Source organism: Meleagris gallopavo, chromosome 7 (genome assembly GCF_905368555.1).
Source record: "Meleagris gallopavo chromosome 7, MGAL_WU_HG_1.1, whole genome shotgun sequence".
NCBI lineage: Eukaryota > Metazoa > Chordata > Aves > Galliformes > Phasianidae > Meleagris > Meleagris gallopavo.
The window spans coordinates 2,236,045-2,263,021 of NC_139410.1; the positions used below are offsets into that span (position 1 = coordinate 2,236,045).

General features: G+C 39.4%; 1 protein-coding gene across 1 annotated transcript in view; it reads left to right on the forward strand.

Annotated features, from left to right (window-relative positions):
• COL5A2 (collagen type V alpha 2 chain) overlaps window positions 1-26,442 on the forward strand; it is a 96,963-nt gene extending 70,521 nt beyond the window's left edge. Inside the window, exons 23-54 of the mRNA XM_010713348.4 lie at window positions 822-929; window positions 1,598-1,651; window positions 2,332-2,430; window positions 2,941-2,994; window positions 3,756-3,854; window positions 3,964-4,017; window positions 4,139-4,192; window positions 5,043-5,096; window positions 5,626-5,679; window positions 6,009-6,053; window positions 7,784-7,882; window positions 8,433-8,540; window positions 8,659-8,712; window positions 9,559-9,612; window positions 9,725-9,778; window positions 10,832-10,885; window positions 11,656-11,763; window positions 11,864-11,917; window positions 12,098-12,151; window positions 13,075-13,236; window positions 13,349-13,456; window positions 13,901-14,008; window positions 14,141-14,194; window positions 14,557-14,664; window positions 14,777-14,830; window positions 16,009-16,116; window positions 16,950-17,003; window positions 17,994-18,101; window positions 19,895-20,186; window positions 21,356-21,543; window positions 23,708-23,932; window positions 24,793-26,442. Of these exons, the coding sequence (XP_010711650.1) occupies window positions 822-929; window positions 1,598-1,651; window positions 2,332-2,430; window positions 2,941-2,994; window positions 3,756-3,854; window positions 3,964-4,017; window positions 4,139-4,192; window positions 5,043-5,096; window positions 5,626-5,679; window positions 6,009-6,053; window positions 7,784-7,882; window positions 8,433-8,540; window positions 8,659-8,712; window positions 9,559-9,612; window positions 9,725-9,778; window positions 10,832-10,885; window positions 11,656-11,763; window positions 11,864-11,917; window positions 12,098-12,151; window positions 13,075-13,236; window positions 13,349-13,456; window positions 13,901-14,008; window positions 14,141-14,194; window positions 14,557-14,664; window positions 14,777-14,830; window positions 16,009-16,116; window positions 16,950-17,003; window positions 17,994-18,101; window positions 19,895-20,186; window positions 21,356-21,543; window positions 23,708-23,932; window positions 24,793-24,939 (3,030 nt within the window). The 3' untranslated portion in view covers window positions 24,940-26,442. The remainder of the gene's footprint in view (window positions 1-821; window positions 930-1,597; window positions 1,652-2,331; window positions 2,431-2,940; window positions 2,995-3,755; window positions 3,855-3,963; window positions 4,018-4,138; window positions 4,193-5,042; window positions 5,097-5,625; window positions 5,680-6,008; window positions 6,054-7,783; window positions 7,883-8,432; window positions 8,541-8,658; window positions 8,713-9,558; window positions 9,613-9,724; window positions 9,779-10,831; window positions 10,886-11,655; window positions 11,764-11,863; window positions 11,918-12,097; window positions 12,152-13,074; window positions 13,237-13,348; window positions 13,457-13,900; window positions 14,009-14,140; window positions 14,195-14,556; window positions 14,665-14,776; window positions 14,831-16,008; window positions 16,117-16,949; window positions 17,004-17,993; window positions 18,102-19,894; window positions 20,187-21,355; window positions 21,544-23,707; window positions 23,933-24,792) is intronic.
• Window positions 26,443-26,977: the final 535 nt, after the last annotated feature.

Consider the following 26,977-nt stretch of genomic DNA (forward strand, 5'->3'; position numbering starts at 1 on the left):
AACCAATTAATGCATTTACTCAGGTTTCTATAGCACTCAGAGTGACTTCATTGCAATTTCTTCATATCAGGAGAAATGGATCCCATATGTTTCTAGGCATTAAAAATCGCTCAGATCTGTGTGTAATCATAAGAACAAAATCTGTTTTAAAACTACATTTAATACATCCTATAACGGTCTGTATATATAGATAGAAATACTTAAATAATAGAAATGTTAATGTAATTGTATGGCATGAAAGGCTGCTTATCCTACAGCTAATATTTGAGAAGTATTCTTTGGAAATGTTTTTGTGCTTTAACTTAGGAATTTCAGGGGAGAAAAAGGTGATTCTACAGAGTTGGGATCAGTTTGGCTTGTTAATCTTTACTTTTTCAATAATTTAAGTGATCGCATAACAACTACCAAAATCACGCGGATAAAATAACAGTTTGGTTACCATTGACTGGCTTCTCGTTTCTTTGGGAATTTTTTCAAGATTCTTGTTGAATTTTAGTTCTTCATTCTTTGTTCATTTTATGGCGGTGAGTAAAATTACGTAGCAGTGTATCTGAGCAAACAGGTGTTTTTAGTAACCACCGTAAGGGCCCAACTGTAGAGTTGGAGTTGATTCATATTGCCCCTCTTACTGAGATACTTATTTATAAAAGCTGAAAAAGAGAAAAGCTGATTCTGAAATGCTGTGTTTTCTAACTGATTCAAAACCTAAGTGTATTTTCTCTTGTCCTTGATTTAGAAAAATGTTCATGATATTTAAAATGTAGTCTGTTTCAATATGGTAAGCGTAACAAGAAATTCTTACAAAATGTAACTTCCAATAGGGCCCACAAGGTCCCCAGGGTCCCATCGGCCCCATAGGTGAAGAAGGGAAAAGAGGCCCGCGAGGTGATCCAGGGTCAGTGGGTCCACCAGGTCCTGTTGGAGAGAGGGTAAGCAATCCAGAAGAATGTCTTGTGACAGATGGACTGGCAAGTTGAAAACTTCTCATTGTGACCTAACCATGTATTATCTTACGCTTTGATTGCGGTTATGATGAGGCTTCATTTTCCTAACAGTATACAGTATTGGTATACCACTTGATTCTGTACCAGTTTAGTGATTCAAGGGTGCTGTCTTCTCTGATAGACCGTCATCTTTTTGAAAATAATACTCTGTAGCTCAGGATCTAAAAATATGCCGTGTTATTTTTTTATTTGATCTTCTGGTTATTATTTTATGGGGAAGGAGGTTGGGGATACTGTGCATTACTTCTGCCGTGGATATTTTAATTCATGAATTCAGTGCATATTCAGTAGAATAACATGGTAACAAAGGTAGCAAATGTTGGAGACACGATGATAATCTGCAGATTCTGTACTTATATTCTGTACAAATGGTCATCATTTATTGAATCATGCTGTTCAGCATGCTTGAGTAAAACACGGATATTTTCATGTCTCCAAGTGAAAAATAAATTCCCGAATTTATACTATTGAAGAAAATTGCAAGGAAATGAATTAAATTTCCAATCTAGAAAACAAATACCTTACTTACAATGTTATGCTGAAAAAATACATTAGGACAAGAATTTTGTATCTGTGATTTTTTTTTTTCCCAGGGTGCTCCTGGGAACCGTGGTTTCCCAGGTTCTGATGGCTTGCCTGGACCAAAGGTAAGTGAAATAAGTGTTTTCATAAATGCATGCATATAGAGAAAGTGTTTAATTAAAACATTCTTCTGGACAAATGGGCAGATCGTTAAAATCACCAGAAGTAGACTGAAAAGAAAATGAAAAATGCCGAAAAGTGGTTGGAAGTGCTTCAGATTAAAATGTATGGAGAGAAATCACTTTAAATTCTTGTGATGTTCAGCTTTCCTTTTATGCGCCTGAGTTAATGGTCCCTCAAGCTCGTAAGAGAAACTGACCTGTTTGTAGTACTGTGTTGTTATAGAGATAGTTCTGTAATATGGGGCTACTTGAAAATTGCCTTTTTTTGGTGTTCTTTGACTTCTAAATGGTCTGTTGAGCAGACCAGTTTATCTGTCTTTGGCTTTATAAAGTGCTACAACACTTGTAGGGTAGTGCCTCACTACACGCTTTTGTAGTGTTTCTCTTAATATTTGAATTTTTGTTAAAAAATACAGGAATTAAAATGTGCTCGCATAAGATTGCTTTATGGAAGAGACAGTTGTTAATATTAGTTTGGAAAGCAGCAGTAACAATAAAAGTTTCGATGTTTTGGAACTCTGTTCACAAAAAAATATATCCTAAATTGATGATAACTATTTTATTTAGCTTTCTCACTGTGACTCTTCTATGTGTTAACTAATAGCGTATTGGTATCTCCGTAGGGTGCCCAAGGAGAGCGTGGTCCAGCGGGTTCTTCTGGTCCTAAAGGAGGGCAAGGAGATCCTGGGCGTCCTGGTGAGCCTGGACTCCCAGGTGCAAGGGTAAGTAACTAATAACAATACATTGTAAACCATGACTTAAGTCATTTTCAAAAGGTGAGAGTATACGTCACAAAATTAAGTAGCTGCTGTTACAAGGATGGACCTATTTCAGTGGGACAACTTAAAAGCTAGAGCCCAGAATACCTGTCTTTTTTTTTTTTTTGCTTCTGCTGATGTTGGAAGGCACAGGTTGCATTTGTCTTCAAAAGAAGGAGATAGCTTATTTATAGACTGGCTAATGCAACTGAAGAATGTGACCCTGTGGGAAGTTTGAGAGGCGTAAAAGCAGGGGAATAGGAAAGGCAAGATCAAAGACGGTGAGGGATGAAGATGGTAAAGGATGAAGACCTGGGACATAGAAAAGAGAATTGTTTGAAGAATATCTTGGTGTTTTTGTCGTGTTACAAACTGAGCGTATTTTCTCAGTTAATTTGCTTTTGCCTTGTATTTCTCTCATATTTTAATAGAATCATATGCTCAATTTAACAACAATGTTATTCCCATTTTTAGGGTTTGACTGGAAACCCAGGAGTTCAAGGCCCTGAAGGAAAACTTGGCCCCTTGGTAAGTAGCAGTTTGTCACTTAAGCTGGTGCCACAGTTGTTGGGAGATCTCGACTCATTGAAATTAGATATATTAACCCCATTTTTCTTGATTTCTGAAAGTTTGCCTTCTCGTTTAAGCGTTAATCTTGTGTTTCTAACTTGAGATCTAGTGCAATTAATATTCCTATAATTTTGTCGATTTAACAGCTGCTGCAGTATTTTCCAAGTGCCTCTTTTTTGAGAACAATAAAACACTTTTACGTGATGGCTCAATGCTAATAAACAGATTGTATTTGTTTAGCTCCAGCTGTCTGGCTGTAGCTCTGTTTTAGGTAGACTTTGGATAATGGTAGAGCAAAGTAAGGCTAGTATTATTCTGTGTGCTTAAACAGTATAAGATAACCATGTACTTCTTGTTATACTCAATGACTTAAAAGTGGAAACATTACAGCACCAAAAGCCCTTTTTAGTAAGGATTATTTGTATAATACTAGAAAGGTGTTAATTTTTGTTGCTGAACTTTTTCCTCTATGACACTTCAGAAACAGTGTGAGTTGAGTTACTGAGCTACAACACAATATGTGCGCTATATTTTAATTTCATTTAAGCTAATTGTTTTGCTGAGGTAATAGATGTGAATATCTAGTCACTTCAAGGTTGTTCTCAAATTGAGTTAGAGCTGTTTTGTGCTAGTAGTGCTGGTAGTCGTTTTCTAGATGTTAATAGGCTCATGTAAGTAATTTTTTTGAATCTGATGCGGAAAATGCTTTTTCTCTGTAGGGTGGCCCTGGAGAAGATGGACGTCCTGGTCCTGCAGGTTCAATAGGAATCAGAGGTCAGCCAGGCAGCATGGGCCTTTCTGGGCCAAAGGGTAGCAGTGTGAGTATGACACTTGGTACCCAAGATCTGCTTAAATTAAAACATTTGCGTACATGTTAATGGCTGAGAGCAATATGTAAAAATAATCATTTCTCTTCCTGTGAATTAGGGTGATCCTGGTAAACCCGGAGAAGCAGGAAATGCAGGTGTTCCAGGACAGAGAGTGAGTGAGACTGTTAACATTTTCAGCGATTACTGAAATTATGCGTTTGTGTTAAGTTTGCTGCCTGTACAAAGCTTTTTCAGTGTCTTCTTTTTTTTAATTTATTTATTTAATTTTTTAGGGAGCTCCTGGTAAAGATGGTGAAGTTGGTCCTTCTGGCCCTGTTGGCCCACCAGTAAGTCAACTTTTTCAACAAGGTTTACCTGCCTGTTCCTCCATTCCTTCATAGATTTTTTTTTTTCTGCCCTCACTGTTCATCATTGTATGGGGCTGCTGAATCGTGGCCTGAACCTCTGATTGATGACCTGAGGAGAAAAATGAGTCAGCCATGGGAGATCAGGTGAAGGCCATTCACCTGTGCTGCAGGAAGGGGTGGAGCCTGGCTCCACCTCTGCTAGACCTATCTAAGAGCTGACCACCAATGGGGAAGGATCTCTTCCGGAGATCCACTCCACTGGAGTTACTCACGCGAGCCCGGGTTACGAGTGAGTGTACCTATCGTTTGTTTCCTGCTTTGGTGTAATAACAATAGCCAAGCTCTCTGTTATACCTTAACATCTGTATATTTGTTAATTGTACACTGCTATATCATAACATGGCTATAGTCATTAATTGTACAATCGTCTTTACGCCAGTTGTTGATTCCAAACAAGAATTACAATAACACTAAAAGAAATACCTAAAAATGGTTAATTATTTCTTAAAACACCTATGTATCGGTAGCAAAATTTCTTCTATGGCAATTACAAAACAAAAAAGTACAAAGGACAAATTTTTTTCATAGTTCATTTTCCTAGCTCTCTTGATTTTATTGGAACTGAGGGTCTTGCCATTAGCAAAGAATTGTGAGTGAGAGTCTTAAATGTACAACAAGTTATCTCCTTATTTTAGATAGGATATGTTTGGTTTGGTTTAAGTAAAAATGTACAGTAAACAAATACATTACTGAAAAAATGAATATTCATGGAGAAGGAAAATTCCTCTACTATTCCTCTGAAGTGCACTTAATACTTTACTTTGTGCAGGGTCTGGCAGGAGAAAGAGGAGAACAAGGCCCTCCGGGTCCTACAGGGTTTCAGGTATGTGCATTAATTTTTCTAAGAGGAAAACTAAACAGCCATCTCTTAAGCAAATTAGGTTAGGAATACAATCAAGTGATGTTGAACAAAAGCGTGAGAATTGATGGCAATAATATGTGGAGTAATTACTGATAGCTTTCGTATCAGCTGTACAGTAAACTTAACTGGAAAAGGCTTAAGTGGCATTTCTGAATCCACGGAGAAAACATGCTCTGTTTTTCAGTTGATTTTCCAGATTTTCCAAAAATGTTTCAAATATGGAACAAAAGGATGGTTTTGATAATGAAGTATTAAGTTAATCTATGTATAGATAAGATTTTTAGAGCTGACATGCGTATGTCTGACCAATGTTAAAGAAGGGGTGCTATTTCATTTAGAGTAGGAAAACACTTTGATGCAGTATTCAGGTTACTATCCTGCTTCGGGATTTCTGAGGGCACAGTCTTGTACTGTATACAGAGTCCTAAATCTGACTTGAACTTTTCATACTTGAATAAAATCAAAATTTATTTTTACCTACTTTTTACAGGGATTACCTGGGCCGCCAGGTCCTCCGGGTGAAGGAGGAAAGCCAGGTGATCAGGTAATTTCTGTATAATTCTACATGAAATAATTTTGTGAGGTAGCTTTACCTTTTTTCTTTGCGTTTTAATGTCCCACTCTATTTCAAAATACTTACTGATGGAGTCTAGAAACTGTCCATGAGGACTGCTTTTGGAAAAAGTAATTAGTAGAATATAGCGATCTTATTGTTCTTCTTTGGAAAATCTTCTCTTGTTCTGCACAGATAGTATTCAGAGCTAGTCATCTACATTCACAGTACTTTGGAAAGTAAAATAATTACCTCTAGTTTTCACAGCTGTAAGGCTATGAATATGCTTTCATCCTAATGGTGAACTCTCTTCTGTGTAGGGTGTTCCTGGAGATCCTGGAGTTGTTGGCCCATTGGGCCCTAGGGTAAGTGTTTTGAAGTATTTGTAACAGTTTTCTGAGGTTGAAAGCTGATGCACCATGTGAAATTTGACAGCCAAAATGGACGTTCTGTCCTTCTTGCCCCCAGTAGAATAATTTTAAGCATGAATATATTTCAAGGTGATATGTTTTCTATATAACTGACCACCTTTTGTGGTTCCATAGCTTGTGAAGTAGTGTTAATATCTGCTGAGAGAATAGATGTAACTCTGAAAACTGTGGTTTACAGTCTGTGAAAAGACTGTCTATTTTGCCAAGGAACATTCCGTGAGATCCATTAACAGTAAAAACATAATGCTGTTTTTTGTTTCATCAGTTCTCCTGCGTAGGTTGCTCTGAATGTAATGCGACCTATTTAATTCTGTGGATGCTACAATAGATTAAAAACGCAAAACAGTACTAGTTGAAAGGGCAAGTTCTCAGCAATAAGATAGTATTTTTCAACATAATCGCTGCCATTAGCTATACATTTCTCACCAGCAATGAAAAAGAGTCTTTATGCAGTGCAGCACTCATCAAAATCAGTACCAGCAGAGGTGCTCGACTGTTTCAAAGCTATATAATTGCACCGTTGCTGGGCAATTGTTGCCTATGACATCGATGTTTCCTTGGCCTGAACAGATCTAAGTCAAAAGGCACCAAATGCAGACTATGTGGTGGGTGTGATAGAATGGCCCAGCCAGGATAGGCTCCACGGTCTTCATGCTGGTATGGGGCCTGATTGTCATCTTTTCAGACCTGACTTTGAAAGTTTGGGCCTTCAGCTTAGTCAGCATCATGATGTCGTGGTCAGTGTTGATGGTTTGTCCAAGTTCCAGAAAATGGAAGTAATCTCGTTTCTTGCAAAAGACAGTGCACATAACTTAAACCACTGAGGGCTGCATCTTGAACTTATTATTCAATGGGGAATTCACGTGTCATCACTCCGAGGACTCCCGTTTTGACTATGGCTCATAGTGGTGACACGACTTCTCATCATTGGTGATCATGCGATCCAGGAAACTGTCACCATCGGTCTTGTATTGGTTCAGTAGGATCTGACGAACTTGCATATGGTGTTCTTTCTGCACCCGTGTTTGTGGGAACCACCTCACACAAACTTTGTGATATTCCAATGTTATCACCATTGTTTCAGTGTACTGAAGCTGACGTTTGGCTCTGTGCAGAGTTCCCTGGTTGTAATCCTCTGATCGGCACAGATGAATAGGCTGTTGATTTCATGCTGTGAAAGTACATGACTGTCCAGAACATGGCTTATCTTTCACATTACCGTTACCGCTACCGAAACACACCATCCACCGCCTTGTTGCACCCACATCCGCTGTTGGGTCTACGTTCAAGAAGCATCAATGAATGCCGCTGTCTGCCATTTTTTCCACATGGAGGAATTCAGTGACACACACGTACTTCATTAACGCTTCCACGTCAGGTGCCGGACTGCCCCTCTGCTGCCATCAGCCGCATGGCAACAAAATGTAGTGGGATAGTGGTGGAAAGGAAAGGTTCGGCCTCTACTACTATGCCATCAACATCAACCTCTGATGCTGTGGGCCATCAAAATGAAATAGGAGGCGTTACTTTTGGAGCAGCCCTCGTGAGATTCGTTCACGTGCTCTTGTTATACGTGGTAGTTCTGTGCTCATAGTGCACTTAGGGTTTTTGCTATTAGAAATGCGCCCTGACTAGTAAATAAGCAACCGTTATCCATTTCATAGGGAGAACGCGGCAATCCAGGGGAACGGGGAGAGCCAGGTGCATCAGGACTTGCAGGTGAAAAGGGTATGGCTGGAGGTCACGGTCCTGATGGTCCAAAGGTAAGCTGCATAATAACAGCTCTGTTTGAAGAACTATATCAGTTTACCTTAAGAGACTTGGCGGTGTTAAGTGTTTAATGCTGAAAACTGCACGTCTTTCCTTTTCCTGCAATTGATTTAATTGATCCTGGCACACTAGTTATGTGAGATCTGTAGGTGTGAGAAACTAAGCATAAATAGAACATCTCTGCCCCCTGTTGCTTCTACCTGCTGCTACTTCGTATAATAAACTGATGAAGCATCAAGGTAAAGGCAGAGAGAAGCTTAAGCTTTTTTTTTTTTTTTTTTTGCCTGTTCTAACCACCAGTATGCACTGGTATGATTACATGCTAAGGCGTTTGGAAGGACTATGGTATTACAGTTGAATTTCCTGAGGAACGCTTTGGGAAATGAGAAGTGCTTGGACATGAACAAGTTGAAAATTTAAGAGAAAATTGTTACTTAATACTCTACCCCAGAGACTTTGACACAGGCACAGCATGTTCTGCAGCCTAGAGACAAAGATACTACTCAGATGAATACACAATAACTTGCATTTTATTCATTTCAGGGAAGCCCAGGTCCTAGTGGGACACCTGGTGACCCAGGCCCACCGGGTCTTCAAGGTATGCCTGGAGAAAGAGGGATTGCTGGAACTCCTGGTCCGAAGGGTGACAGAGTAAGTTTTTTTGTTGTGCCAAGTAGAATCACCCATCTGTTAATATTGCATTTGTGCAGTAGCGTGAACTATTTAGCATTCAGTGTCATAACTTAGAGTTTCTGGGTTTTTTTCATAGGGCGGTGTAGGTGAGAAAGGTGCTGAAGGTACTGCTGGCAACGATGGGGCAAGAGTAAGTCAGTGTAACTCGTTTAATATCTACCCTCCACACAGAAGGTTGTTTACTGCGTTAGGGGCTACTCAGATCAGAGTTGAACTGTACTCAAGTTGGAGATATGATGAATTCACACGCTTCCTCTGAAGCTTCAACTCGGGTCAAGTTTTGCAAGACAAGTGTGCACAATGTACTTGTATGCCTATTTCAAGCCCGTGTTTTGTATAATAGATAATTGGAATTGAGATTTCAATGGTAAGGATTCGCAGAAGTAACATGTTAATTAGAGACTTTAGATACACAAGGAAGCAAGAGTTAGAGCTGGAGGATCATCAAGCATAGTAGAACAGTTTGGACGGAGACATTGGAACTCACTTGCCTAACTAGTCCATGAAAAGAGAAAGTATACTTTAGAGGAGTGTGCGAGATGGATATGAGTCTTCCAAAGTAATGACAGATGCTTTGAAATGGAAGCGTGAACAACTAGGATAAAAGATATTGAGGTCTTCTGTGTTAAGCGGGTAAAAAAGGTCTTAATTTCTTCCTGAGAAAGCAAAATAAAGCCAGGTCTGGTATTCTGTTTCTTTATCACTGGCCTTATTCGTAAGTGCTGCGAAGGAGAAGTTGAAGTAAGTGAAGAAGCAGATAATTAAGGAAAGCAAGACTATAGAGATAAAGAACTTTGGTCACTGTGAAAAGAAATGCAAGTGAAGTTTAGATATGGAGGACTCGATAAGTTTTCAGACAGAAAGAAGAACTTAAAGGAAATAAGAAATAATGGAAATACTATCATACCAGAGGTTTTGAAATAACAATTTGAAGCATCACTTTTCTAACTTTATTTCTGCTTAATTTGTTCAAAAGGGTCTTCCTGGTCCAATAGGCCCAACGGGTCCAGCAGGATCCACGGGAGAAAAGGTAAACAGATTTTCATTCCCTACTTAAGTTTCTTAGTATCATCATGTTTGATTGGTGTTCTTGCTACTCATCCAATAAGTTATGGGGAACTAAATTAAAATTTTATCTTAAGGGTGAACCAGGTCCTCGAGGTCTAGTTGGTCCTCCCGGTTCTCGTGGAAACCCTGTGAGTAAATGTTCGGTTTTTACCTGACATGAGTTAAGAAAGATTACGAATATATAATTCTGTTCCAAGCTTTGGGCATCTGTATCACTTGCTTGAGTATTTTCCTGTCTTCTTTTTTTCTTTTTTTGTAGCCAACTTGTGTAGTTCCTGTCTTGATATCGTGCACTTGTGCAAGTGTTGCCAGGTCTCGTTCCTCTGTCTTGTACTTGTTTTAGGGCAATATTTACTTAGAGTTACCCTCATTTACCTCGATTCTGAAAGTATAACACCACTTAGAATCATTCAAGTCTTTTTAAAAGATTGCCAATTCCAGATATTACTGTATTCAGAAAATTGCTTAGAAGGCCAAAGCACAGAGATAAATCTGGATTCATCCAAAAGTGTTAATTCTTTTCATCTATACTTCCTTTTATTTGTAATTTAGATGTCTTGATAGTTGGCTTGGATGACAAACGAGTTGAAGCTCGGCCCTTCTAGATTCTTCATACCAATTGGAATTGATTATGTCTCTGTCATAAATCAGAACAGTCTCAATTTTAGTATAAATTGAAACAGCTTACACTCGTCCCGGGAGTGCTGGAGCTTGACAGCCTTCAACTCCTCCCTTTGCAAACAAATGTTACGTGAAAAGACCAGCTGAAGCAGTTCACAGCCCATTCTGACCTTGCTCAGAAGTGCGTCTTTGAATTGTTGTTCGTTTTTTCCCCAGATGTATCTGATTGGAATGTAAATTCTTAAGAATGTGTTCTTTGCTAATCCTGCTACTAGTGGAAGTGCCTGGGAGCAGAATTCCTCCTATTGTTATTCTACTGTTTGCATGTCTTCTGTCTCTAAGTTCCAAAAATTCTTGTTGTCTTGACCAAGTGGCAGGCAGTATAGTCATAGTCAGCATCTTTTATTGTGTGATTAAACGATCACTTGATTCCGATTAATAGAGCAAGTATATAATCACGCAGCAGTAAATAGCTTGCTTTCTTCTTGATTAGCTTACAAAAATTACTGTCTATAAACAGGTGTTTATTTTACTTAAAATCACTCTGTTTTTTAAAATAGGGTTCTCGAGGAGAAAATGGCCCAACTGGTGCTGTTGGTTTTGCTGGTCCTCCGGTATGTGTTTCGTAATACTAAAGATTTTCTTTTAGTCATGCTTTGACTTAGTTTATTTCATTATGAATAATACTGCAGTGTTTTGGAAGGTGAGTCCCCTTAATGTTGGAAAAGGATCTGTTTCTTTTTCCCATCGTTTTACTAAGTAGTGAAGAGGGCCAATGAACATCCTAGATGATAGAGAAATAGCTTTGTTCAAGAGATGATGTAACTTTTCACTGGATTTCATACCTTCATGAATACACTTAGTTGTTCCTTTGATATTAAAACGATACAGATTGTGAAGTGTCATCTACTGAAGGTAGCAAAAATTACTCTGTGACTAGTGGATGATGGTATGACTTCATGGAATAAAAAGAAAATGCGTGAGATTTACAGTGAGTACCTCAAACTTCACATCGCAAGGAGTTAGGTGCCTGCTTTCCCTGTTGGAAAGAAAAGACTGGAAAAGAATAATGTCGGTTAAGTTTCTTTGACAAATGGAAAAGGGTCTGAGGAAAATACGAAATCTAATGAAATGAAAAATATTAATTAGAAAATTAATGAATTAATGAGAATTCTGACTTCACGGAATTTTCAGGAAATCCTGTCTGTCATCTTCTGCAGACTGTGATGAATGATTACATTTCCCTTGACTTTACCTAATGCGCAAGTGCGCTGTTTTGTTTAATGTTTTATTTTGCTTTCTAGATGGTCTCTGCCAAGTGACCTGTTGGGTTAGAAGGATGTGGTATTCTCTAATCTGGTGCTTCTTCTATAATTTCCTATAGGGTCCTGATGGTCAGCCGGGTGTGAAAGGTGAACCTGGGGAACCCGGACAGAAAGGAGATGCTGGATCTCCAGGACCTCAGGGGCTTGCTGGATCTCCTGGTCCACCAGTGAGTACAAGCAGCATCGTCAGAGAATGGTGTCATAGATCGATCCTGCTTAAAGTCTTCTGAGTGTTCACCATCACTCCTCTGTGTCCTTTCCTCTTAGGGACCTTCAGGTGTTCCTGGTCTGAAAGGTGGTCGAGGAACTCAAGGTCCCCCTGTAAGTAGACTTCATTTTTTGTGAGGTAACTGTAGAGAATCTAATGTGACAATTTTGTGCAATGTGCGTGCCATTCCTATCTCAGCTTGTATTTTGCAGTTTCACTAATTTGGTTAAGAGCTCTTCAGGTAACTTTAATGCTGTATTTCTTTTAGTAAAGTTGATGTTAAAATGTTTTAGGGTGCTACTGGATTCCCAGGATCTGCTGGAAGAGTTGGACCTCCTGGACCTACTGTAAGTCAATTGACTTTTCAGTAATAAGTGCATATTATAACTCAGTTATTGAACATTTGAATAAAATAGTGTGAAGCATGAAGCAGTGTTTATCATGTCATGCTATCAAAGAGAGCAGTTTATCAACACTGACTTGTGACTTGACTGGATTAAGTACTGCTTAGTTAGACTTCGTGTTAGCTTCTCAAACTACTCTGCAAGGTTAACTAAGTGGCAATCTAATCTTTTGTTTTTCTTCTGTGGTGACTGACGTTACGAGAGTTCTTGTAAAAAAGAGCGAGGCCTCTACTAGTTTCATGTTAGCGGAGTTACTCACGAGATCCATTAAAATTAAAACACAAACCCAAATCTCTGTGTAAAATTTCTTAGAAACTCTTGAGAAAAAAGAATACTTAGCTGTGGATCAAACAGGTAAAGATTCATCTTCACAGAGTAATTTTAGTACGAAATAAATGGCAGTCATGCTAAGTTTGCCCAAAGGTGAAGTCGATGGAAAAAACCTAATACGAATGTGAATTCCTTTAGATTCTCCTATTTGAGAAATGAATGAAGGCTAGTGACAGCACTCCTTAGGACCACATGACTCAAAATGTTGAACGTGAGCTTGATTTATACTGGAAACAACGGCCAAAGAATGTTCTAGCAGTAGTTGTATAGTAGAAGTAAAATAAATAAAAAGCGCCTTTTAAAGGAGGGATTTAAAATTGTGATAGAATGAGGAAAGAAGGCTTGAGCATGGATGTAATTTCAAACTCCTGGGAGTCTAGCACTGCTGTATGTGAGATTATACTACGTCTGTGCTCTGTCACAGGTTGTTCCTCCCGGAGTTCATATGTGAAGTTGCTAAAAAGAACAGTCCTTGGTGGTTGTTTGTCCTGATCAGAGTAATGTCAATTGTAACGAAGTTTTAAACATCTTATTAGGGAGCTCCAGGGCCTGCTGGGCCTGTTGGCGAGCCAGGAAAAGAAGGTCCCCCAGGTCTTCGTGGTGATCCTGGTTCTCACGGTCGTGTGGGTGACCGAGGACCAGCTGGGCCCCCTGGTGGTCCTGGAGACAAGGGTGACGCAGGGGAAGATGGGCAACCGGTATGTCTTTGTTCACGTCATTACTTCTCCCTCAACTAACTCTAGGCTTGGTCTTGTCGTGTTATTACTACAGAAATTATGGTAGCATCATATTATCTCCTGTGAATTTCAGGGTCCAGATGGTCCCCCGGGTCCAGCAGGAACTACTGGTCAAAGAGGTATTGTTGGTATGCCAGGACAGAGAGGAGAAAGAGGCATGCCAGGCCTGCCTGGTCCTGCGGTAAGTAGCAGCCCAACTGGTATACCAGCCTTGGATATTCTCATCGTCTTTGTGGGATGAGAGCTTAGTGCACCAATCTGCTTACCCTCGTGAGATCCAGGATATGCAGAGATCTTTGGCAAGATCCCCTTGCCTCCGCTGCTAACTCTTAAATGAATTCTGGGAGAGGGTAGATCCTGGCTCCAGCCCTTCCTACAATTCAGATGCATTGCATGGACCTGAGCTCTCCTGGATTGGCCCTGCCTTCCCACCAGGCTCAAGCACTGGTTCAAGCTGTAGCTTACGTTTCCACTGCAAATACTTTCCTTAATTTTTAGTTTTAGGAAGACAAAAATGTTGAGGGTAGTTTGAGCTTCATGAGCGGTGTCTTACAGGCATTATTTTTCTTGCGCTCTCTTCTTTCATTGATTAAAATGTTGATGTGGTATTTCTCATTTCTTTTAGGGTACGCCAGGAAAACAAGGTCCCACAGGGCCACCTGGTGATAAAGGACCCCCAGGACCTATTGGCCAGTCTGGTGCCACTGGACCTGTAGGGGAAGCTGGTCCAGAAGTAAGTATGAGAGCCTAGGAATATGCAGGAAAAAAAAAATAATAATAAAAGCAAGACAGATTTCTAGTTCGTCTTGTGTAAGTGTGAGATTATGGAGCTAATCGATGGCAATTACATGTTTCATAACTCTAGGGACCTGCTGGTAATGATGGTACTCCAGGACGAGATGGAGCTGTTGGAGAGCGTGTAAGAACTAGTTTTTTTTTCTTAAATCTGTAAATCTCAATGTTAAGATGTTTTTTTTTAGCGGGTTTTTGTTTTTTTATTCAGTAAACTGGTATGAAGAATTTGCTTTAAAAGCATATTACAGCTTTGAGTAAGAAGATAATCTCAAAATTGACACCTGGCTAAGTACACCTGTCCCTGGAAACTCAGACTTGAGTTCTTTCAGAATGAATATCTTTATTGATCGTAGGTGTGAGAAAATAGATTAGTAGTGCTAATGTCTCATGGTTTAGGGGAAAATACGTTGAGAATGCTAACTTGTTATTGTTTTAGTGTTCTTCCATTCTCTTCAGATAAATAATACTGAAATGATTGTTTTTCAGGGTGATCGTGGTGAGCCTGGCCCTGCAGGCTTACCTGGTTCTCCAGGAGGTCCTGGAACTCCAGGTCCTGTTGGACCTCCGGGAGATGCAGGTCAAAGAGGTGAAACTGTAAGTGACTTGTTTGTTTTGGTTTGGTTTTAATAATTTGTTACTTTATATATGTATAGTATTGTCTACTTTTGTAGATTGATTGACATGTTCTCTCTGTGCAATCTTTTAGGGTTCTCGAGGGCCAGTGGGTCCCCCAGGCCGTGCAGGAAAAAGAGGTTTGCCTGTAAGTTTTCTGTTATCTCTGATTTTTATCTGAGATACTTGAAACAGGACAGAGTGTGAGAAACAGAGCCCGAATCAGAATATTGAGCAAAGCTTCAACATTAAGTGCTTTGATTTCCAAATGCTTTTGAAGTCTCTTTGGAGCATGATGCTATCCAGAGCATGGTAGACCTGAGTCACTAATTGGCTATGATCTGTCTGGCAGTTCACTTGATGAGTGCAGGAATGAATGCTAAAGGCAGAATATTAGATCAAAATGGCAGAAATAGAAAAGAAAAAAAAAAAAAACACCTGTTCCCATGAAACTGCCTTACTCAGCTTAGAAGAATCTGAATTCAATCCATTAGAAAAGCAAACAAACCCCATCTTTTTGCGTTACGTCATTCTTATATAATCCAACATAGGAGAAAAATGAATAGCAAACTTGGGAAATAGAAAGTATGTTGTCCAGAGCCTAAGCAGAAGTCTTACGAGTGAAAGAAATGTTTATTGAGTAGTGATAATGATGCTGTTGATAAACTATTTGGTATTTGGCACTGAGAAGTTTAGCATGAAACTTGTGATAAGAAACGTAGAACTGAGAGCACGAGCCATTTTTTTCAATGGTTCTTGAATTAGTATGGAAATTGTCATTCTAAAATGACAAGAATGAAATAGAGAGCAGGAGAACCCAGCCATTTGTACCAGGGAACCCAAACACTGCTGTCTGCGGTTAGGCAGTGTAACTTCACTTGTACTTCAATCATAACGAAGGCAAAAGGAGCTTCAAGAATTGAAAGTGCAACACGGAAGCTTTCTGTTTATTGTTACAAGCCTGTGAAAGGTTTGTAATACTTCAGTCTTGGCCGTGGAAGTAATTTCCTATATCCAGTAAGACAAAGATATTAATTTCATGGTGTAATTTATTTAGTATTATTATTACAGTTCTTAGACTTTTTTTTACTGTATTAGGAAGTTAAGCAGACTAAGCCTATCGCACTTGTAATTAAGTATAACACAGTTTTTTGTAATTGTTTGCTTATTACTTCGGTAACAATTGGAATTCTTGGAGCTGCCTCAGTATCGTATTGTTTTTCACTTTAGAAGTGAAGGAGTTGTTAATGTAGCACCTCAAAGAAAATGAGTGGTTCTTTTCGTTTCTCAGTTTGGAATTTTACATACAATAACTGATTGTTACAGGGTCCACAAGGGCCTCGTGGTGACAAAGGTGACAATGGAGATCGAGGTGACAGGGGCCAGAAGGGACACCGAGGTTTCACTGGGCTTCAAGGTCTTCCTGGTCCTCCTGTAAGCTGATTTGTTTATACTGTAATCATATTTCCGTGGTAGTTAAGCCATGTGTTAGAAACACAACAAAAACTGAAAAGAAGAGCAGAAGTACAAGTTAGGTTTTTTGTTTGTTTTTCTCATTAGGTTGTTTTGGGTGGCCTGTCTGTCTGCGCTTGCTAATAATTTTTACTGCAATTTTACAATACTACTTTGTAGTGAAGTAAACCTTCGCTTTGCAAGAACTGCACTCTACTATTCAGAAATTGGTTCCTTTGGGTAATTACATTGGAACACGGAGTATTTTTTGCCGGTGTATTTTAACAGTCAGGAAATCCAATCCAAAATCTCACGAGGACTATGACAGTCGCTTTCTCTCCGGTACTTGTAAGAACTTAATGAATTCGGTGGCAGTTGATGGGAAATAAGGGAAATTAATTTTTTGACAGCTGGTCACTGATGATGTGTAAGAGGTGAATGTTTCAACCAGTAGGGCAATGATTCAATCAAAAAAAAGCCCACCAAAACAAATAAAGCACCACCTGAAGCATCGTTGGACTTAATAATAGCACTGATTGTAAGTGACATGAAGCAAACTTGTTCTGCAGAAAAAAATTTTTCAGTACCTAAGCACCATTCTTCTATTCACTTGAATTGAGATTGCTGTTGATGCCATGTCTTTGTGAAAAAAAGAATAAGATGAAAACTAATCAGGAGAGGGAAAGGTACTGAGCATTATTAAGAAATAATATAGATGTATTCACACACAAAGGTCTAGATTGCACAGTGTCTTTTTAAGACTAAAAGAACGTGCCTTAAATATCACAATTATAAAGGTAACTTTTTCTGTTTAGGGCCCTATTGGTGAACAGGGCAGTCCCGGCATTCCAGGCCCCTTTGGTCCTCGGGTGAGTATAAAGATTCAGTCTGGGACTTTTTCCATTAATTTTTTCCACAGTTAGATTTCTATGAGAGTTTTAATTTACTGGCTGTTATTGATTTCAATATAATGGGTTTATTGCCATATTTTTTGCTGAGAGACGTTACCTTGATAAATAAATGGGGGCTTAACATAAAATGTAGTGAGATGAAAAAAGCTAGGACAAGGAAGTTAGATGAAGAGAGCTAGATGAACTGTTTGGGAGAACTACAGATATGCAGTTTCTTAATACAGACGCGCTACATCTGATGCAAAACCACATAGGTGGCTGTTGTACTTTATGGACTTGCCGATACCCTGGGGATGTATCACTGACCCGTGATAAATAAGAAGTCTTTTTTTGTATGTTCTTGAGTAGCGGGATGTCTCTGGGTCTGTATGAATGTGGGCATACAGTGGCTGCTCTACGACCTAGCATTTGAAGTTGGACTTGATTAAATCTTTTCAACAAAGTTAGTCACTGAATTCAAACTATGTTGTCTGAGGTGACTGACTTTGGAAGAACATTGAAACTGCCTTTTAAGCATTAGAGAACAAAAAGGATTTTTTTGAAGTTTGGTAATACAAATAATTGTATTGCTTGCTGAATAGGCTCTTCTCAGTGGTGCCCAGCGGCAAGACAAGGAGCTTCAGGTGCAAATGGGAACACGAGTAGTTCCATATGAGCATAAGGAAAAACGTCTTTCTTAGAGTTACAGAACGCTGCAGGGCAGGCTGCCCAGAGACAGTGTGGATTCTCCTGTTCTGGAGATATTTAAAACCTGCCCAGAAACTTTCCCATGTAACCTGCTGTTGGGGGTGTGCTTTAGCGAGGTGTTGAACTGGGGGAGCACCAGAAGTCCATTCCAACCCCTACATTACCGTTACGAAATTTTGCGATTGTCTGTAGAAAGGTGGTTTTGTGTAACTTGGCTGTTGATGGCTAAAATAGGTTTCTTCTGTCTCCAATTTTGTGTAGGGTCCCCCAGGTCCAGTTGGTCCTTCAGGCAAAGATGGAAGTCCTGGACCACTGGGGCCAATCGGGCCTCCTGGTGTTAGAGGAAGTGTAGGAGAAGCTGGTCCTGAGGTAAGCTGATGGAAATATAGAGTTTACTTGAAAATAATGAGAGATTGTCACAGTACGTTGCAGCACTTAAACAGACATCCACAAACTCCAGACACATCGTGAAACCAGAAACAGTTTCTCCAACAGCTAACTGGGGTGACCATGCAACAGAAGGCCTAATATCTCATTCATTATCTTGTGAACCTCTTGACATCCCCGGTCTTAATCACCGAGATATCCAGCAGCTTGCTCTATAGTGCTTTGGGTTCAGGAAATGCTTCAGTCCATTGATCATAGCACAAACTAGTACTGAGCTCAGCTGACCTTCAGACTGAAATTTCAAGCCACCGAGCAACTAACAAACTCATAATATTTTGGCCTAAGTCTAAAACTTTTCTAAATCTAGCCGGCATATTGCAAATTTATCAAGTCATGATAACCTAATTTATAAAACGTATGTTGTATCATCATCAGACAGATAGAAACAGGAGGGATTTGAGAAAGGAGTGGCACAGGTAATTGTGTGAAGAACTAAGAAATGACATTGCTCGTTTTGAGAAATAAGGTAGAAAAGGTAGAATAAACGTTCCTAAATGAACAAGCTAGACAAGGCATTTTCAGCTGTTTATTTCCACGTGATAGAATAAACATTCATGATGTTTGCTGTCTTTATCACGTGCTAATATTGACTCTATTTCATTTTAATTTCTACCAATTAACATTATTTCAATTTCTGCTGAAACATGAACCGTGAATGTGAATGAATACTCTGTGTAGAATAACATGTGTATCCAAATAGTTATTTATATGATGAGACAGCACAAGAAATACTACATGGCAGTATTTTCAGTCTTGCTTCTCATGTTGACTTGCGTGCAACTAGTAATTGGAACAAAAAAGAAATGGTGTTTCATATGAGAGATGGAGCATACATTAGTTCGGCTGTATGCTCTATCATAATTTGGAACACTAGTTGTGAATTCTGAAGTAATTATCCTCAAAGGAAGTGCCGCATTAAAATATACCATCTTGTGCACCAGAGCATCAGGCTTACAGTGTGGATATATTGCAGGCTTTCTGTTGACAAAGAAGAGCTCTCGAAACGTGCAGGTGGACGTATAACGTTTGCTGACAGATAGGTTGTTTATCTCAGGACTCAGATGCCTCTGTAGATATCACAGATGGACAGAAAGACCTCAACATTAGGGAAAATGTTGTTTTTTGGGAAAATTCTTACGGTTCCAAGTCAGTATGACGTGGATTCTCTTTGACATCTTGGTGATCTGTTGCAGGATAAATCTATAGGTATTTCTATTGCCAATTTTTTCCTCTGGGTTTTACTAATAGAGAGTGTGCTTGAGCTGACTCAGGGTAGGCAGGAGTTTTAGATGGCTCTGAAAACTGCTTGCAGCTGTGTGGAAATAAAGCTATTAGGCTGGGATTTGAGAACAAGGGGGGACAGATGACTTAAAAACAAAAGAAAACAAAAACTGGAACCGAGAGGCTTTGACTTCTTCCAGCTGTTGTCTGGAAGCTAAATTGTGAAGAAGTTGAGGAAGGTATTAAGACAGACAGTGAAGATGTGAAGCAGGGTGCAACTCTAATATGAGAGTGCACTACCTCATGCGCAGTGCTTACCTCTTTTCTCTGTTCTTGGAAGTGTGCAGTGTTTACCTATATGTGAGTTTATCCTGCACGTCAGAGTGAATGGCCCCAAAGTTTTGTTATTTAGTGACTGGCTTCTCTTGTCATTTTGTTTAGTATTTACTCCGTTGTGCCTCTATTGCCATTTTTTTTGTTGTGTTGTACTTTAGGGTCCGCCAGGTGATCCTGGCCCTCCCGGTCCACCAGGACCTCCAGGCCACCTCACTGCTGCAATTGGAGACATCATGGGACACTATGATGATGCTATGGCAGATCCGCTACCAGAGTTTACTGAAGATGAAGCAGCTCCTGATGACCACAATAAAACAGACCCGGGAGTCCATGCCACGCTCAAGTCACTGAGCAGCCAGATTGAGACTATGCGCAGCCCAGATGGTTCGAAGAAACACCCGGCGCGGACTTGTGATGACTTGAAACTGTGCCACCCATCCAAGAAGAGCGGTGAGTGTATACACGCCATAAGAGTCTGTCTTATTTCCGCTGTATACGTAGCCATGAAAAAGCGTGTAGTTTGGAGTTGGGTCTAATCCAGCGTGAACAGTAGGAACTCAAAAACTTACCTGACGCAGGAAAGTATTTCTTCTTGCCTATTAGATATATATTCTGATAGACACCGCATTTATTCATTTGGTATATAGAATGGAATCGTTAAGGTTGAAAAAGACTGCTAAGATCAGCTAGTCCAACCATCAGCCCGTCACCACGACGTGCGCTGTGTCCTTCGGTGCCACATCTGTGTTTCTTTGGCATCTCCAGGGTCAGTGACTCCATTGCATCCCTGGGCAGCCTGTTCCAGTGTCTCACCACTCCTTCTGAGGAGAGATTTTTCCTATATCCGATCCAAATGCTTTTGGCATGACTTAATGCCATTCCCTCTAGTCCTAATGCTGGTTACATAGGAGAAGAGGCTGAACCCCTCCTTTCATATTTTTATCTATTTTTGCTTGTAAAATCATGACTGTCGGCTTCAGAAAGTTACCAGCAGTTAGTACTGCTTAAATGATGACAGAGAGAGATTGTTACATAAGTTGTGAATATTTGCTTAATTGCTATTAGCTCAAAATAATACTAATCAAAATAGGATTGATGACCCGTGACTTCATTCCATCCAGCGTTCTTTGCTGCTGCTTCTTACTGGCAGTTGGTAGGTGGTAAAATGCAAACGTGACAGTCGGATTAATTCATGAGTTGCCACTGATAGACTGAAAGGTAGATAGTTTTTTGTACCCCCTACCGTCTTTTCCCTAGTTTCCTGGTGTACTGCCACCAGCATCAAAGTTAGGAGAGGCATCTGCAGCAAAAATTTGTCTAACCCTTACGTGTTCTCTGTGCACTTGGAGTGACCAGGAGCTTTGAAATAGATTTGAGCAACTTTAACCTTAAACAACAGTCACGTCTCGGTTCCTCAATTGGGGAATACTTGAAATGGTGATTGCCTTGCGTCTGAAGTGACTTGAAAGCGAAGTGCATGCCAATATTGGGTGGTTACGTGAAGCTAACACTTGTTTTTCCTTGTGTTTTGTACTTTTGAGGCATTGTTTTATTTGTATCTTCCCTATTACCTTAAGAATCTTGGTAACATAACAGAAATTATTTTATATCCTTGGCAGGTGAATATTGGATTGATCCCAATCAGGGATGTGTTGAAGATGCCATAAAAGTATACTGCAACATGGAAACTGGAGAGACCTGCATTTCTGCAAATCCATCAACTATCCCACGTAAAACATGGTGGGCCAGCAGATCATCTGACTTGAAGCCCGTTTGGTACGGCCTTGAAATGAACAGGGGATCACAGGTAACTAAATGTATTTAGTTTCAAGAATTAGGTGCTTGTGGTGAATTTTATTTCCTTTTGACTTAGAATTTCTTCTGCTCTACTGAGCAAATTTGATTCCAGTTAGAACATTTGGTTTGTTGATTGGACTGCCTTATATACAATTAGTTGTTACCATACAGTTATTACAGGAAGGGGAAAAAATTGTGTAAGGACTGATCTGCCACTGTTGGTAGATGTTTATTTCTCTCGGCCCTAAAAACTGTCAGCTTTTTTGACAAGCTACTTCAGAAACTTACTACCTCTGTCCTTAATGTGTACGTTTGCCCTAATACGTTACTGCAGTTGCTCATGTTTTAATTGATTTCTACGCTTAGTGAAAGAAAGCTCTTTACTGCAGAAAACTACAAGACTCACTTTAAATTCTCTCATTGAATCTGTTTGCAGAAAATAAGGTTGTCATTAGTTTTCAAGTAATGAATACTGAGTCTTCGGTTTATAGGCAAACCAACACCTCGTCCTTTGCTTTCTGTTCAGTTTTCTCTCTGTGATAAGCCTGCTTCTTCAGCTGGGCTGAATGGTCCTGCCAAATGACAGTAATTCATGCTATGTAAAACATATAATGAATTTACCACCTTCTTATGATTTTTATTCCTGGTTCATTAAATTAAAACTGAAAATAAATTTTCAGTTCTTACTTCACCTACAGCAATTGTCTTTAAAATGGATATGTAATGGGTAAATGTAACAGGAACTTTATCAATCAGGAAGTTCCTGTTGACAGGTTAGATTTGCGAACAGATATAGCGTTAAGAAAAGATGTGGTATTGGTTGCTTTTTTTGAGATGCTTTCACTTAATGTGAATTTCTGGACAAATTTCCTTGACCCAAGAGGTCACAGTTGACATTTAGCTGCCCGCGGAGCTACATATACAGTTTTTTTTGTTTTTAAGTCCTGCGCTCTTTGGAGTAAGACATGATAATTTAATTTTGAGAAGAGAAGGCTCTGGGGAGTCATTGTTGTGGCCTTCCAATACTGGAAGCGAGTGTATGAACAAGAGGGGGAAGCGCTGTTTATGAGGATGGATAGCGATAGGACAAGGGGGAAAGGTTTTAAACTGAGATGGGGGAGGTTTAGGTTAGATAATAGGAAAAAGTTTTTCACTCAGAGGGCGGTGAAGCACTGGAAAAGGATGCCCGAGGAGGTTGTGGATTACCCATCCTTGGAGGCATTCAAGGCCAGGCTGGATGTGGCTTTGGGCAGCCTGGTCTGGTTGTCGGCGACCGTGCATGTGGCAGGGGGTTGGAACTGGATGTGCATTGTGGTCTTTTTCAACCCAGGCCATTCTGTAATTTTGTGATTTTGAGGAAAACGGTAAAAGAATATTTAATTTCTGAAACTGCTGCCCAAATCAGTAGCTTGCATTAGGAACTGTTTAGTAGTTATAAGCATTTAGTACGGATTCTAAAAAATACATGTCTGATGTTGCTAAGCTAACATTTTACAATAAATGTCAGCTGTGACATGTAGAATTTTCATTTTCCTTTCCAGTTCCAGTGAAACATTTTCATTTTTAGTCATTCTTAACTTGATTTCTATGGTGTAACGAGTCTCTAAGCACGAATCAAGGGAAATCTTCTCAAGAGCGGAAAAATTGTCAAGAATTCAAACACCTGTGTCATTCATAGTAGTACTGTTAAAATGTTTTTTAGAAACCATGGCATATGATGAAACATTCAGTTTTTGCTGAAGCTAATTATGTGATGGATATCTATATGCAGATGTATTTTATATAGTCAAACTGGCTGTTTGTGACTTTCCTGCATGTGGTGCATGACCTGTAGAAAACCAGCTGCTGCAGTTGCAGTATAGTGGGTACACTTTCTCAGCTTGACTTTTCTCACTCAAGTTGAGGTTGTTGTAAAGCTCTATTTTGTTCTGCCTTTCTGTTGTTCAGCTACAAAGCTTAATGGCAAAAATTCTCCCAAAATGATCCCTGCTACAGGCTATCGTTGTTTCTTTGTCCTCGGCCGCCAAGCAATTAAGAAAGAAATCACTCTTAGATTTTATTTAGTAAAGCTTCTCTACTCATGTCTGGGAAGAGCTATAGTAATGACATGTTAATAAAATTCAGAAGCTGTTATTGAATTTTTATGAATGGTGCTCTATTTCATGTCTTCTCAGTTTGTGTACGGGGATAGAGCTGTCACTCAAATGACATTCCTGCGCCTCCTGTCAAAGGAAGCTTCCCAGAATATCACTTACATCTGTAAGAACAGCGTTGGGTACATGGATGACCAAACTAAAAACCTGAAGAAAGCTGTCATTCTGAAAGGGGCCAATGACCTGGAGATCAAGGCGGAGGGAAACAGCCGATTCAGATACACTGTTCTTCACGATAGCTGTTCTGTAAGTTGCCTTTCTGTAGTTGGTATGGGAGAACGGGACTGCAAGCTTAGGATGGTGGCGATTCTTGATTTGGAAAGCAATCCGTAGAATAGGAAAAATATAACGCTGCAAAATTTCACCGTGAGTTACAGAAGTAACTGAATAGGCATTCTACTACAATTCTCAGTATGTACAAGCAATGTCTTTAGAGGATATCTCAAAAATACTGGTTATTAGTCAGCATGCTGAGATAGTTAACTTAGCAATTAGCATTTTTCCAAACAATGTTTGTTAGTTCTGTGTGAAATCTCATACATCAAATAATCTTTAGCATCGGTCTGCCAAATGGGTAGGATTATTGCGGCAGTACTCGAGAGAGAAATCATTGGTATTTAGTCATTTCAGACTGACTGAAATGGAGAGGAAAAAACGTTCCTCCCCAGAAAGTTATAGTAGCCTTAAATCCAGCGAGTGAGTGTAGCGTAGATTTTGTCAATAGCCTTCTCAGTCAAATCCAAGAGACAGACAAAATTTCACTAAGCTTAGTCTTGCACTTGATATAAATAAGAATACTCTGTGTTTTAAAGGAATGTACTTAAAGTATGTGTGTGCAGGTACATACACAAAGAAAGAAGAAATTAATAATGAAAGGAAAAATCAATCCGTCTTGAGGGGGAAATCCTCCTGTATCATTTGGACAGGTCTGTTCATCACGATGAAAGCGAGACATAGACGTTTTAAAATAAGGTTCAGTGCAGAAAGGAGAGGATTGCTCAGCAGAGGTACAGTGAGATAATCCTGAAGTATCTGAGACAGTTGGCTCACCCAGCCTGGACTTCAGATGAGATCTGGATTAATTCTTCTTTTATTTTGTCTTTCAGAAACGTAATGGCAACGTGGGCAAGACGGTCTTTGAGTACAGAACGCAGAACGTGGCACGCTTGCCTATCATAGATATCGCGCCGGTGGATGTTGGCAGCACTGACCAGGAATTTGGAATTGAAATTGGGCCAGTTTGTTTTGTGTAAGAGTAAGGGGGGAAATTAACATGGTATTCAGCCGCAACAGCAATTAAACTCATGAACTTAGACTGATTGAAGTTAATCCTGAGACTCTTGAAGTAATGGCTGATATCGGATCAGCACTGTATATACAGTTTCGAAATGCCCAGCCTCCTTCTGAATATTTATTTTACTTACAAACGTTACGTTTTAAATGGTTGAATCAACTTTTTGCACAGCAGTAAAATTATAAGAGAAACGAGGACCGCCTTTTTAAAAATAACACGAATCCTTTTCCTTGCTTATCTTTCAGATTACTTCAGAAATTACAAGTATTCAAAATAGATAGTTTTTATGTGGGACTATGTAAAGCTCTAATGGTAATTTCTTTTGCTTGGATGCATAACGAATAACAGAAAAGTGGAGCGCTTTTGTGAACTGTTTGATATTTTTCAGTCGTATCTACTCTCTCTACCCCAGTTTATCTTCCTGTGGTTGCTACAGTAATAGCTATTCATGTCTCTTGCAGACAGAAATCTCTCGGACAGGATCATCTGAATCTGGCATTGTCTTTCTTGTGCTTTTCTATGTAACAGTCGGCTCGTAAGAGTTTTCTACAGCCACGATTAATTTATGAAGTAGAATTACTACTGGGGTAAATACAAGATTTCAGAAAAAGTGTCCTGTTTCTTAAGTTTTGAAGCCTGATGTCACTTCTCACGATGTATCTGTGCATTTCCATTAAATTATTATTGATCTTCGATATATATAGCAAAACCAACACATGTTGATTGTTTTCCATTACTTGTCCATCTAATAAGCCATTACGAATCAAATTATGCCAGCGTCTTAAATACGGTGCCAGTGATATGTATGTTGCCGATCATTTGTGTGTGTACCAGACCAGTTGCTAATAAAAAGAGACATTGTAGAAATCCCTGATTTTTAGCTGGCATCCAGACATGCGTTGCCAGTAATTTTGACTTGCTGGTCTCTAACTGTCAATGCGAGGAAATACCATCATTTTCTTAGCGTGAGCTACCTCATCTCTTAAAGTTGGGATGCATTTAATATTCGTTATGTTAATTTAGGTACTGAAAGGTGCTATGCTTCTGATATTATTTTGAGAAAGGTGATAGGCAGGGCAAAAACAAACAAACAAAAAAGTGATGGTGCTAAATGGCTCTGTAGAAGGCTGATGAAATAAAGATGCTGACTCAGTATCATTTTCAGAGTTTAGCTGTTAGGCTTACAGTGTTTGAGAGAACAATGTTACAGTGCATTTATTTGTTGGTCATACAGTGTATAAAATGTTTTGTACCACCAGCATGCTTTATTTTGTAAAGTATGTGGGTACAAAATTACTTAGTTTTTTATTTCTTAATTGCATCTGTGCTCTCCAAGTTTTTTGTTTGTTCCATTAAAAAAAACAAAAAATAAACATCTGGGGCCATCCCAAAAGAAAGTCATGCACATAGCTTTATTCATGTATCTTTGCAAAGCATTTAATTAAATACGTGCTTCTCGCTATTTAAGTGGTTTCATTTTTGTAAAACTCCTTCCAGTGTGTCCCGTATCAATTAATTTCCAGAAAAGTATAAATGGAAGCGTTAATTTCTTCGTTGCTATTTGAACAACTTCTTTGCAATGCATTCGCCTGAAGTATTTTACACATAGGGAAATGAAAGTATGCTGAATAACACATGATTTTGCCACAAATTTTGCAAGGCAGTAGTCAGTTTGCATGGAGCTGTCACCGGAAACGCTGGGAAGGCTGCCAAACTCTGCAGATTGGGACGGTTTTACGTAAGACTGGGTAAAGTGCGATTTATCTGATTCCATGTACCTGTGTAAGTTAGCTCTGACAGTTAACAGCTTTTGGACGAGCCATAATGCTGCGTTGTATCAAGGCAGGCAAGAATTTAAGTTCCGTTCTTCCTTCTGAAAATGTAGGAGCTTTAGAAGTTTCCAGATTGTCCATGTGCACGTTCAGTGGGACTAGGAACATGGAACTGTAAGATGCTCATCGCCGTAATCTGTTTTCTTTCGTTTCCCTGTCAGGAAC